Here is a 13,609-nt window from a genome sequence, read left to right as displayed (position 1 = left end):
GGTTCCACTGACAACCTAAACCACATTGTCCATCTTCTTTTGCCTGCCCTATGCTTTGGGACCGGGTAGCAGGGAGGAGGGAAGCTGTAAGAGCTCTCAAGGAAGAAGAGTAATTAATTAACACTTTGGATAGAAGAACTGATGTAGACACATACTACTGTCCTTACATCAATCTGGGGTGGTGGGGTGGGATGGAAATGGGTCCATCAGATCAGGCAAGGTAATGGGTTTTGAAAAGCATTGGAAAAGGAAGAGAGTATGGTTTAAAAGGCAATAAGGGAAAAAAAATTTTTTTTAAAGATTATTTATTTGAGAGAGAGAGAGAGACAGCAAGAGAGGGAATACATGCAGGGGGGAGTGGGAGAGGGAGAAGCAGGCTTCCCGCGGAGCAGGGAGCCCGATGCGGGGCTCGATCCCAGGACCCTGGCATCATGACCTGAGCCAAAGGTAAGAGGCTTAACAACTGAGCCACCCAGGTGCCCCACAAAAAAGTTTTTTTTTTTTTTAAAGAAATAGGAAGGGTGGTAGCCATAGGGTTAAAAGCATAATGTTACAGACAGCAGAGGAGAGGACCGAGGAGAGAGCGGGAAGCAGGAACTTAGCGAACACAAAGAGGATGTGGGCCAGGAGGCCTGACTGCCTTGGTGCCCGGGCTTCCCTCACTTACCTGATAGTCTGAAACAAGCAGACAAACAAGTTATACATTTGCATTTTAAAGAATTGTGCGCTCAGTGATACAGGCCCAGTGGAAATTCAGATGCCTGTAGCAAAAACTTGGCTAAACACACTTGGCATTCAGGCATTTCCACGTTTTCGGCTTGTTTCAAATTGTTGCCGGCCCAGTTTAATGCTCTTCAAAGCCTTCCCGGATAAATGGTGGTTTCCAGTGCCCAGCTTTGGGCTGTCTGCTTTGGAGCTTGCACTAGAGGTAGGATAAGTGAAAATACAAACAGCATTTTCTAAACTAGCTGAGCTTTTGAAGATGAATTCTCATTAGAGACAATGAAGTTTCTTATTCTCTGTGTCATGGCACATTAATACTTACCTAGTTACCTAGTCTATGAATGATTTGAATTGTGTAAAGAAACAATAGAAAAAAATCTATTTTGGGGATATTTCAGCAGGAGGCTTTTAAATGTGTATGACTTGAGTATGTTTGTGTTTTAACCTCAGCACTCCACACCCCCAAGTGCGTACGGGTCGGTCAAAGCATACACCAATTTTGATGCTGAGCGTGATGCTCTGAACATTGAAACGGCCATCAAGACCAAAGGTAGGTGACATTTGTCCTCTTGTCAGGCTGACAATGACTGAGGCATTTTTAGTTGTCTCTTCATTCTCCCTCAAATCTCCATTTACTAGTCATTTGAAATTGTGCTCGAGCTTTAATGGAGTGGGTCTAAACCTTCCGCATCTCACCCCACCCTCCCTCCCTCCCTTCATCCTTTCCTTTCTCTCTTCCTCTTCCTTCCTCTCTTTGGAGGGAAGACTTAAAACATGAGAAAGTATTTTAACCAAGGAGCGTAGTAACAGGGGAACGGGCCTCAGCTGAGAGCAGGAGGCCTGATTCCCTGGATGTGTGTTTGGGCTCTGCTCTTCACTTGGAAGCCTCTGTGCCTCTTTTTATAAGGAAGAGGTTGGTCAGGGTGATCCCAAACTGGCTTTTTTTGGTCCTGTATCCCCCTGTATTTCAACACATTTGTTGGAAAAATTGTACTAATTTGCTTTTAGATCTAATGAACAAAAAACTCAGACTATTTTTTTTAACCCTATTAGTTACACCACTCCTTAGACCTGGACCTTGAATTAGAAGAGGTGTCAGAATGAGTGTATTTCCTCGAGTTCCAGGATGAGTAAGAGAGGGCCGGAAGGCATAAGAACTTCCCTTGGAAATAAAGCGGATAAAGCATTTAATTGGGTGGGGGTGAGTAAGAACTTGTCCGGGCCATCGTTGTGCTGTTTTCTGTGTCTGTAAAAGTTAATGTTCAGACTCTTTGGCTTATGTTAATGAAGAGTGTGTCTTTGGGCTTGCCCCATCCCCCGAGTCCCTGGGACATTGTGATTATTGTGGTGAGGCTTGTGATTCACCGTACTTTTTCCCCTTTTGGACAAAGCCCTTCTTTCACCGTGAGGCTAGATTGAGATGCAGACCTGCCCCAGCAACCAGAGCAGATGCTGGTTCATACCTCTGCTGAAGAGCCACGGACAGTCTTCCCTTGGAAGTACAGTGTTTTAACTTACTGACAAACACACTTGTACAGTTCACATGCAGGTCACCGACAGACTGGGAACCTGAACCGGGATTCCCTAGGAACCTAAAACCGGGGTGATCATATTCCTGGCTTATTTATGTCTGCATTATTTACTGATTGTGCCCCTTTTCACTCTCAGAATTGTTTTGTTTTGCGGGATAAATTACATCGCCATCTTTCCCAAAACGCTTGGAGAAACTGGTGACTTTGTTTCCAGAGATAGGACGGAAAGGAGAAAGACCTTTTACGTCCTGTGGCTCTGACAGGACACAAAGATTTGCATCAAATTAAAGCAGCCTCACGCTCCCCGGGGACACTGGGTACCTCCCAGAATGACTGCCCGGACAGCTGGAGGGAGAATAAGGAAGCATCCCAATCAGACCTTTCAAAAGTCTTCTTTTATTGAGGCTTTCAAATGACTATACTTGTCAAAGGCCAGGCTGAGAAGTCAGGAAGTCACTAATCAGAAAATGAGACTAAACCGTGCAGGCTTATCTCACCACAGACCGTTCTCTTTGGTGGAGCCGGGGTGTAGTGGATGAGAGATTGCGCAATCACGGCTCTTCGCGTCTTGGCTCTGCCGCTCGTTTCCCAGCTAGCCGACTCCGGAAAAACACTTCACTTCCTTAAGCTTCAGCTTCCACGTACAAAGTAGGGCTAATCAAAGTTCCACCTCACACAGTTGGGAAGTATGAAGTGGTGCCTGCCATGTAGACGGTGCTCAAAATGTGTTATCTCAACACACACTCAGATGCAGGCGCGCGCGCGCACACACACACACACACACACACACACACACACACACTCACGAGCGTGCACATACACATGCGCACGACCCACTTTCCTACAACTCACCCTACCTCACTATTTGGGTGTGTCTACATTCCTGGGGTTTCCGAACACGCCACTGCAGAAACACGCTTAACTCACCTCACAGTTATCTGACGAAGAAGGTGCCTTTCACAAGTTCGACAAAGGCTGCTTTCATCCTTGCATGAGAAAGCTTTTAAGCGCCCTGGAATGTAAAGATTGCGCAAATGAGTTCTAGTCACAGCTGAAACTCCCATGGTAATAAAAATACCTTCAGGCCCTTTCTGAGTTAATCGGAAAATACTGTAGTTTCTAAACAGAGACGTCTGGAGGGCTTAGATTTGGATTCCCGCATTCCAGTTTGGTCAAAAGCAGCTGACATCACCATGATCCTGGTTGCCACTATTTATTGAGTGCTCATTATGGGAAGGCATTGCACCAAGCGCTTTAGGAATGTTCTTCTTAGGTGAATTTCAGCTTCATCCTGATGTAGTGTTATATCCTCTCCAATTTGTGGGTGACACAGTTTAGGATTAACATGGTCCAGGTTTCTTGGCCTTGGTTCAAATTGGGATTTGAACAACTTTGTCCAACCCCAGGCCTGTGTTCTTAAACACCCCGGTGTTGTGCCACCCACCTGTTGAGGATTGGACTTCTTTCCGTTGCCATAAGTTATTTTCAGACATGAAAAACATTTTGCAGTTGTGATGCTGTTGATATCAGATACATGTCATATTTGTGGCCCAGCTTTAGGTGCCCTATCTTCTCTTCAGACTTAATGCCTAGTGACTTTCACTTAGGACCACTTACTTATTTTTGGTGCCTAGTAATTGTAGAGAGTAACTGAGTTTTCTGGAGTTAATTCTCTTAGTCTTATAAAATAATTTCTGGGTTGTTAGTATGTTTGGGAACCTTAAATCCTTCTAGGAAACTATTGAGGAGAAAGAAAATGATACTCATATAGAGCTCAGTGTACCAAAGATGTTTATATCAGCAATTGGTTATGGTAGTGAAAAACCCAGCTAGTTGGGGAATGACTTAATAGGTTATGGTAACTCCCTCTGTGTTACATAGAGTATCTGTAGAATGTGAAATGTGAAAAATAAAATTTATGAACAATTTTTATTGAGATATAGTTCACATTTGTACAATTTACCTATATAAAATGTGCAATTAAATATTTTAGTGTGTTCACCGAGTTGTGCAACTATCGCAGTTTTAGAATGTTCATTTTAACAATGCATTCACCTTAAAAAGTTGTCAGTTGTGAAACTGATTCTTTTCCTTTCTTGTGCTTTCAGCGTATTCTGTGTTTTCCAAATTTTCTGTGATGACATGTATCAACTTCACAAATGGAAAGCAATAAATGTAATTACAAATAAAAATGAAATCAGTAGTTGGGAAAGTAACATCCCTTTGTCCCTTTCCTCTTCCTCTTGATATTTGTAGGTAACTCATACCACTTTTAAAAATGAGCTAATTAATATTTTAGCCTCCTGTTTGAAAGCCCTTCTATTGTGTAATTAAGAAGCTTGTGCCACACCTTCACTCCACTCCAGTCTCAAGCCCTGTATAGAAGAACACAATACTCCGTGATTGCTGTTTCCTTGACATCAAAGAAAACAAAGGGTAAACCTTGAATGCTGATAATAAACAAAGACCAAAGGACCATGAAAAGATGACCATGTGGGCCTCCCCCTCCCAGGTAGGGTAGCCCAGGAGCGTGCCCACGCGTGCCAAGCACAGAGCTCTCTGGGCGTTACCTGCTCAGTCTGACTGACCACGGACTTCCTGTTGGTCTGAGTGCTCTCAGGAAGGACAGCCGGGAGCAAGTCTGGAGGGTCCTTCTGTTCCTTTGAAACAGGGTGGTAAACTGGAGCAGGCCTGGGGGGGGCGGGGGGGGATTAGAAGGAGGAGCAGAACTGCGTGAGATCTGGACTGGTCATGAGGACCGGAAACAGTTATTATTCCTCCTTCCCCTCGGCCACATCCTCTCTCACCTGGGCTGTCATGGCTTCTGTCCTCTTCATGGGTCTCCTTGCTTCATCCATTGCAGATTCTCTCTCTAACTTCATCTCCAGGCTATTTGGAGCTTTTACTCTGACAGGGGTGTGCAGTCCCCATCTCGTGGGAGTGCTAGCCCACTTCTAACACCCACGTGGTTCCCACTCACCTCTCGGAGTGAGCCCATACACAGCCTCTTCACGCTTTCTCTGAGAAGGAGGCAGAATCAATTATTCCTTGGTCCCTGTCTCAGATGCTTCATGTAAGTAATTTACAGCTCTTGTCATATTGTGTTGTAGTTATTTATGTATGGATTTGTTTCTCCCACCAGAATGTGAGTTCCTTGAGGGCAAGGATTTTATTTCATTAAACTTACTTAATCTTATTTACGCAGCCCCTGAGACTGTGTGAAAAAGTAAATATTTAACCTATATGTAAATAGCAGTCAAATTGCATACAGATCCTAGACCACACAAGGTGAGGACAGAGAAGGGGGACACATGGCTGCTGAGATGAGGCAGCAGAGAGACAGTTCCAGAATCTGGACAGTAGCCAGAAAGGATAACAGTTCCCTAGTGAGCTTTGATCTGTTTTCACAAAATGAATTTAGCTCAGAAGTCTGCTTTGTTTTTAGTTTGAAGGGATCTCAGTATTTCTTGAGTATGTTGCCTAAACCGAACGCATGGTGGTTTTGTGTATACTCTGGCTTGAGGTGGACCATACAATTACTTACCTTAATTTATGTCTAGGTATAAACTGAATAAAGCCATGCAAAAGTAGTAATATTGCTTAATTGACAAGAGGTTTCTGAGACTTAAATCTGTAGGAGTCTCTTGGTCTAGATTGGCCTTGGGTTAAATATACACTGTGGAGTGTACAACACAGCTGTGAATGGTTTACCATATGGGTCCAAATAACTAGAAAGGAAAGTCAGCTAAATTAGAAAAGGATGAATCCAGACTACATAAAATAGATTGTAATTAGAAGCAGCACAACCCCAGAGTTAGTGTAAGTGCCAATAGACTGATACAGCTTTGGTCTCTCTCTCTCTCTCTAGAAGGGGAGGGAAATGAGTTGCCCTATTATTATTGCCAGTTTTGATTTTAGCAGTATTTGTGTTCTCCGGAAGGGATGCAGAAGCGGGTGATTTTTTTTCCCCCCTTCTTACAGGCACAAGGAGAGAGAAGCATAACTGCAGCAAGTTTATGCATTTATTTTTTTCTTATACTTTTAAAATGGAACCATGTTTTCCAGCATGGCCAAAAATACAAACATCCCACGCCAGTGGAAAGCAGGCCAGGACGTGTATTTTTGGTTTCACCTGTACACCTGGAGGAATATTCATTCAGCTGAGACGGCAATTAGGAGTGTATTCTCTTGAAGATGCCAGGAGGCAGATTGGCTCTGAAAGGTGGCTTCTCTCTAAGAGGGGCGGGGGGAGAGGGCCCAAACCTACAAGAACCCTTAAGTCTGAGAAACACTGTACTTGTGAGAAAGGTCCCTGCGGCTCGTGCAGCTCAGGCCTTCCTCTACAGGAACAGGAGGAAGGGAACCTTCTCTTCACTGAGGCCTTTCCCTTTGTGATCAAGTTTACTTTTGACTGAGCTCTCGTCTTACAGCCCTGCTGGGAACAAAGAGGGACCGGTGCTGAGTCATGGCCACTTTTACTCTGAGCACAGATTTTCAGATTTTCTTCAAAATGATCTTTGTCTACATGGGTGTATAGATGCCAAACCTGAGCCAAGAAGTCTATAAAACATGGGTGAGAGAGTCCCTGGTGCCTTTCTAATGGTAGGCATTAGCGTATACTGCCTGCCTCTCCCTCCTCCTCCTCCTTTTTTTTTTTTTTTTTTTTTTTTTTAGACTGTTACCTCTTTCCCCTGAGGAAATCCAACAGTCGCTGCCACCCAGGGACACTGGGTGTAGTAACCAGATTCTTTTCTGGTGTCAGCAGTGCTAAAGCAGTAAATATTAACTTCTTCACTATCAATTGAGTTAAGGGTGGGGATGCTGGTTCCTCTTGCCTCTGTTCAGATTTTAAAATTTTCTGTCTCATGAAGCTAATAGAGTAGCAGGGCACAAAATGGTGCTTACATTTTGCATGTCAGCCTTCATTTACAACTTGATTTGGTTTGAATTTTGGATGCTGGCCTACTTTGTGTTTTCCTGCTGGTCCTATGGAATATTTCAGAACTATAATTATGCATGGAAGGCAGACAGGGTTCTAGATGACTGAAGTATACAATCGGGGTGCCAAATAGAGGGCACTGAAATCCTTTCTAAGGGACTCAGCAGAGATGAGATCAGAGCAGAATGGAAATAGAAGAAATTTGATTTTGGGGCCAAATGTTCTTCTTAGGCACTTAGCTAAACCACACTTTGCGCAAGTCAGGACCACAGCCGCGCTGTGCCCGTCTTGGGAGGTGCTGGGCTCACCAGCCCACCTCCCACCCCATGCAGTGCTTGTTTTCTTTCTCATCTCTCAGGCAGCTGCCACAGGTTATCTTGAAACCAGACTAGTGATCTAATATGTGCTAATGGCAGAAGTGTTCCCCAAGCCCCCATTGCCCTCTATTTTCATTGACCCCAAACTGAATACAACCAAGAGCCAGGCCCGCGACAGAGAAGCTGAGTGTGGAGAAGGTAGTAGACATGTTCCAAGTCATTTACTCCATCCATCCAACCTTTCTGCATCCCCCTAAATGTTCTCATGATCTGTTTTACAGAGTGAGAAACCAAGGCACAGGGAGGTAACTAATGTGCCTGGATAGTACAGTTCTGAGCCCCACATAATTTCTGAAGCATCTGTTGCCGCCACTAATCTAGATGCCCCCCTTTTCACCTGTCCCCCATGTGAATGTCCATCTCCTGGTGGGACCCTCTGGACACAGAGTGCTCATGGCTGCTGAGTGATCCCGAGGAGTGACTCCGAGAGCAGGAATTCCAGGCCAGGCAGCACTGTGGCTGATGGTGGGAAGGATACATTGGGCAACTGTGTGTGTGTGTGTGCGCGCGCGCGCGCATGTGCGCGCGCGTGCACGCACTCTGTCCCTGAAGTCACTTCCAGTAGACAGATGGCTTGTTGGCACATTAGCCTTGTTGGGAGGAGCTGCCCCTGTCTCACCATGTTATTAATGGCTAACCCTGGAAGAGAGTTTCTAGCTCTTTCTGTTGAAAAAAACCTCAGTTGGGATATCTCTTCAGTGGCCATGCAGTATTAGTGGGTGGCAAATCATTATCTACAGATTATTAAATGTGTGTATGTTTGTATGCACTAAATAGTAAGTCCAGTTCTATAGACATATGGACACGTTACTGTCCCAAATCCTTTTTAGGAACAATTTGGAAGAGTGTGGTATGAAGAGGTATCAAAGTATAATTTCAGAATGGTACCAACATGACATAGAGATATGGGATGAACACATGTCAAACATTTATTTAACTCAAAGGAGATAAGACTAGTTCAAAGGGACATTTGAAAGACTGGGTATTAATAGGCACTGAGAGAAGAGTGTGACCATTAATGTCCTACAGGGCACTGAAGCCATAACCTTTGGACCATAATCTCCAAGTTAACATGTAACCGCACAGAGCTTGTGCCCAACAGTAGTAAGTAGCTCATTGAGTGAGAGCACAACCCAGAGAGGCAGTCTGGGATGGCCCTGTTAGCCACTCTGGCTTCCTTTTGCCTTATTTTAAAATTTTGGATACTTTTCTATACCAGGAGGCTGGCTAGCCCAGTGCAGTGAACCTGGGTCTTGAATCCTGGTTTGCGTCCCAGCTCTGCAGGTGAACTGCTGTGTGACCTTGGGCATGTCCCTGCCTTCTGTGAGCATCTGTATTTGTTTCCTCGTGGGTGAAGATGAGTAACACCCACCTCTTACAGGTGTGGTGGAAATTACATGGGAGAGTTGTGTGAAGCACTTGGTAAGTGCCTGGCACATAGTAAGTATTCAAGTGAGTAGCCTATGCTATTATAATAAACAAAATATGTCCACATGTCCACACCCATGGATCTCCTCTCTCGGTGGCCTGCCGCTGACCTTCGTGTTGCACAGATGATTTCTTCTGAGGTTTGATACCCATATCCCCAGTAACCTAAGCTGAGGCATGGTTTTTCCCATCATCTAGATAAGGAGTCTTTTTTCTTTTTTTTGACCAGTCAGCCATGCCCTGAGGGCCTCCTGAGTCTCATCAAACAAAATGAAATCCATTTTCTTTGTGCAGTCAGTGTGTCTTGGCAGATGTGAGTCAGCATCCTGTCCAGAATGGTCTCTTGGTTCCTTGCCATGGACAATAAAGACACATTTTCCGAGGAATGCCAGATGCGGAGCTGACTTGGGGTTTCCACCCGCAGAGAGGAGGAGGAAACTCCAGGAGGCTGATTTTATGATTTTGGAGTTGACCATTATTTTAGACCACAAGTGTTCTTTATGTTTGAAAAATATGGTGGATGGTTTAAGGGACCAGAGAACCCAGAGTTTTCTGCTTGAGCCGTGCTGTCAGCGGCGCCTCCCTGTGGTATCACTTGGCAGAGGTGTCAGTGTTCAGTGAGCTCTTCAGGTGTTATTTCTTACCTGGGTTGTTTGGACAAAGGTAAGCATTTCTTTCCCTGAAATTGTAGTCGACCCTGCACCTCACAGGAGCAGCTGGTAGAAGTGACTTAAAAGTCTTCTAGCTAAGCAGTATGCCGACTGCTTCATGTTGACTGGCATTCAGAACAGTGACTGACCTTTCGGAGGCCCCAGCTAAAGAGTGTTGTTGGAAACACTTTCGTAGTTAGCTGGTGAGATTTGCTGGCCATTTTCATAAAAGGAATGAATCCTTACGAAATTTACTGTGTTGTTTCCCATCAGGAGCCAAGTAAATCTGTGTCTTCGTTCCTTACCAATCTTGAAATTTTTAACTTCTGTCAGTTTTGAAAAGAAATTTAAAAAAAAATCTGCCTGCCGTGCGCCTGGGTGGTTCAGTCGTTAAGCGTCTGCCTTCGGCTCAGGTCATGATCACAGGGTCCTGGGATCGAGCCCCGCATCGGGCTCCCTGCTCGGTGGGAAGTCTGCTTCTCCCTCTCCCACTACCCCCTGCTTGTGTTCCCTCTCTCGCTGTCTCTCTTTGTTAAATAAATAAATAAAATCTTTAAAAAAAAAAAAAATCTGCCTGGAACACAGACCTTACTGTGTTCTCACCTACATTGCATAGGATCCCCTACCCACATCGCTGTGTCCCATTGTGAGCCTTTGCTTAGATTACTTTGACTTTCCACATGAAGCACAAGAGGAATGGTATGGGAAAAGGAACCTTATTCAGGTTTGTTGCTTTTTTTCTTTATGCTCTTGCCCTGCCCGCACAGTTTCTTTTAGCCCCTGGGCCCCTTCTGCCCAGCAGACGCTTCCTTATGCACTGAACATAAGAGATCTGAACGTGTAAATCCAGAGGGGCAGAGCCTCATCTCCTCGGCATCTGCACCTATGTTAAATTCATTAAATTTAAAGCTTTCCCGGTGTCCTGGCGTTCACTGTGCATTGTTGATGACAACTGTGCTGACATAGGTGGCTGAGTGCCCAGTCCTCATCCTGGGCAGAAGTGGTGAGTAACCGGACGACCCTTGCAGCTTCAACCTGTACTGAGCGATTTTCCACGGGAATAAACTGCCTCACCAATTATGATAGCAGATTGAGAGGAAGCGGCAGTGTTCTGAAGATAAGATGGTTAAATCCCACTGGCAGAAATGTGTATTCTGGTGTTCCGACACAAGACATGCCATCAGTGGCTTTGATGAGGCAACTGATCCAGGGCGCCGTGATTTTTGCCCCCCCTCCTTCGAGTTCCATTTGGAACTTGCAGACAATGGTATGGGAGAAATAGCTAATTAGGTGAGGTTCTTAGAAGGGGGAGGGGGCGTCCACTTGCAGAGATAGCTCCCCTTTCTTTGTTGTTGCTGGTAATGGATCCGATTGTTCACGTGTAAGGGGTCCCAGCATGGTGGCTGCTGCATCTCAGCAGGCTGTTTGCTTGGTAAATACTTTAGGTAAAATATGTTTAGATTCCCTCAGACTATCATAGTTGCTGCCATCTACTTGAGACTCAGGTTAACCACTCGGGCTCTTTACGGGGATTTCCAATAATTGGATTGAATTCTGACTCTGTTGGCTGCTGTGAACAGAAAGGCAAAAGGCTGGCTCACTGACTAGGAGCGTGGGACTACACTGCAGTTAGTGCAGTGAACTCTGTCAGGTGTTTTTTCTTACGTGGTTTATTTGGACAAAGGTAAGCACTTTCTGTTCCTGAAATTGTAGTCGACCCTGTCCCTCACAGAAGCAGTTGGTATAAGTGACTTAAAAGTCTTCTACGTAAGCAGATTTCTAAGCATTCCTTTTGCTTATCCATCTCTATTGGTGATTCTCAAATACAGAATGACCAGGGAGCTGGTTGAAATGCTGCTTCCTTGGTCCAAAGTTCTAAGGAGGCTTTTAGTCTGTAGATCTCAGGTATGGTGCAGGGCACTGTGTGTTTAATAAGTGCTCCATGTGATTCTGATTCAGGTGGGCTTACAACCACATTTTGACACAAACATAAACTTTGCATTTGTTTCCAAGGGAGAATAATTTTTATGGGTAAATTGCTTTCAGAAAATACTAGAATTGAGGTTTGAGGATGTCATTGATTTTGTTGTTTTCAGCATTTTCAGTTTGAGGAAGAAAGTTGTTTTTTTTTTCTTTTTCCCTAAAGATGTTATTTATTGATTTGAGGGAGAGAGAGAGAACATGAGCAGTGGGGAGGGGCCGAGGGAGAGGGAGAGGCACCCGCACACTCCCCGCTGAGCAGGGAGCCTGAGTGCAGGGCTCTGTCCCAGGACCCTGAGATCATGACCTGAGCTAAAGGCAGATGCTTAACCTACTTAGCCACCCAGGTGCCCCTTGAGGAAGAAAGTTAAGTGTAAAGCAGAAACACATTTATAAGCAATGGTTTTCCTAACGTGAAGTTAGATCCATAGAAGATTTAGAGAGAGAGAGAGAACACGTGTGTGGGTGTAGACTTGCAGGACTGTGTCTGTTAGTGTTTCGTGGAAGCAGAACTGGAGGTCATTGTTCAGGTGCAAATGTAGAAACTGAGACCCAAACAGGCCAGCTGTTTACACATGTAAGAGTTGTAATAGTTGCAGTCTCTCGAGCTTCAGCTCCTCTATCTATAAACTGGGAAGAAGAACACCTATCCTTACTGGGTAGTTGTGAAGAATAATAAAGTAATCTGTGTTAGGATGTTTCAGAAACCAAAGAGAATTATATAGATGTTGTAATTGTTATGCATATTGTGTTTTATTTTAGTTAAAGCATTTAGAACCATGCCAGGATTCTCTCGAGGTGAAGTCACTAGTCGATTCTAGATCAATGACTTACATGTCATTCACAGTGTATGTAAAGAACCCTTTTTATGGCCTTATGGTGAACTTGGAAAGTATATATAATCAAACGAAAGAAGACTTTACAGTGTCCATAATACTACCACTCACACGATCACTATTAAAATTTTAGTATAAAGGCCTCTAGTTATTTTCTTGTACATGCACGTGTATTTTACAAAAATTGGGTTATACTGTATAGACTGCTTTGCCACTTGTTTTGGTTTTTACTTAACAGTATATCATGAACATTTTTTCCATGTCAGTTAATATTTTATGCCATCATTTTAAATGACTGTAGTATCCTATTATCTGGACAGAAGACCATTTATTTAATCAGACTCCTATTGGACATAAGGGCTTTTTTTCCCCTTTATTTTTTGATACTATATATAATGCTGAAATAACATCTTTGCAACCGAATCTCCTATAGAGCAATTGTTTTTCTCTGTTGACATTGGTACTCTAAAAATTGGAGCTAAAGTTACAGATGCTGCACTTAAATGATTAACGTACTGGTAGTATACAAATACAAAAATAAATGTTACTTATTTTTATACCGAGAAAATCTAACTTCATGCATTTTGATCTAACATGCTTGAGAGTTGAGGGTACTTCCCCTGTCAGTTTGCTCATTGCCTCTGCCTCAAAACATTACAGTTCTGACATTTCTGTTGCTTGGGGACTCCCCTGATTTCCTGTAGGCCAGGCTGTTTGCCATTTGTATGTGACGTTGTGGGCTTAGCTCCTCTCTCTCTCGCCCAGGAATTACCTATCCAGTTATGGCAAAGAGTCTTCCTTTTATTAAACAAAGTTTATAATCGGTCAGGAGGGAGACCTTTCACTCTCTGAATTCTTAAAATCAGGACTCTCTGAATTCTTAAAATCAGGCTTTCTTCAGTTAAATGGCATTTTAGGAGTATTTCTGATATAAAATTGGAAACTTTCAGATGCAAGAAGGCATTGCTTATCTTTGTAAATACACATGTTCCAATTAAAATAGGTACTAAAATATTTTGGTGGCACTTCAGAACTCCCAATTTAGATTTAATTTAGATTAAAACACTTACTCTTTTTAATAAAGTTATAAAATTGATTATTAAAATTGCCTATTGAAGATTAAAAGCAGTGGAACATTTATTTT

General features: G+C 43.7%; 1 protein-coding gene across 1 annotated transcript in view; it reads left to right on the top strand.

Annotated features, from left to right (window-relative positions):
• Positions 1-13,609, top strand: part of ANXA2 (annexin A2) — a 44,828-nt gene that overhangs the window by 13,852 nt on the left and 17,367 nt on the right. Inside the window, exon 3 of the mRNA XM_028100021.2 lies at positions 1,174-1,273. Coding sequence (XP_027955822.1) covers positions 1,174-1,273 — 100 coding nt within the window. The remainder of the gene's footprint in view (positions 1-1,173; positions 1,274-13,609) is intronic.

This window comes from Eumetopias jubatus, unplaced genomic scaffold (genome assembly GCF_037043125.1).
Source record: "Eumetopias jubatus isolate StellerSeaLion01/CBP00866 unplaced genomic scaffold, mEumJub1_p1.0 scaffold_7, whole genome shotgun sequence".
In the NCBI taxonomy this organism is placed as follows: Eukaryota; Metazoa; Chordata; class Mammalia; order Carnivora; family Otariidae; genus Eumetopias; species Eumetopias jubatus.
This window is presented reverse-complemented; position numbering and strand designations above follow the sequence as displayed.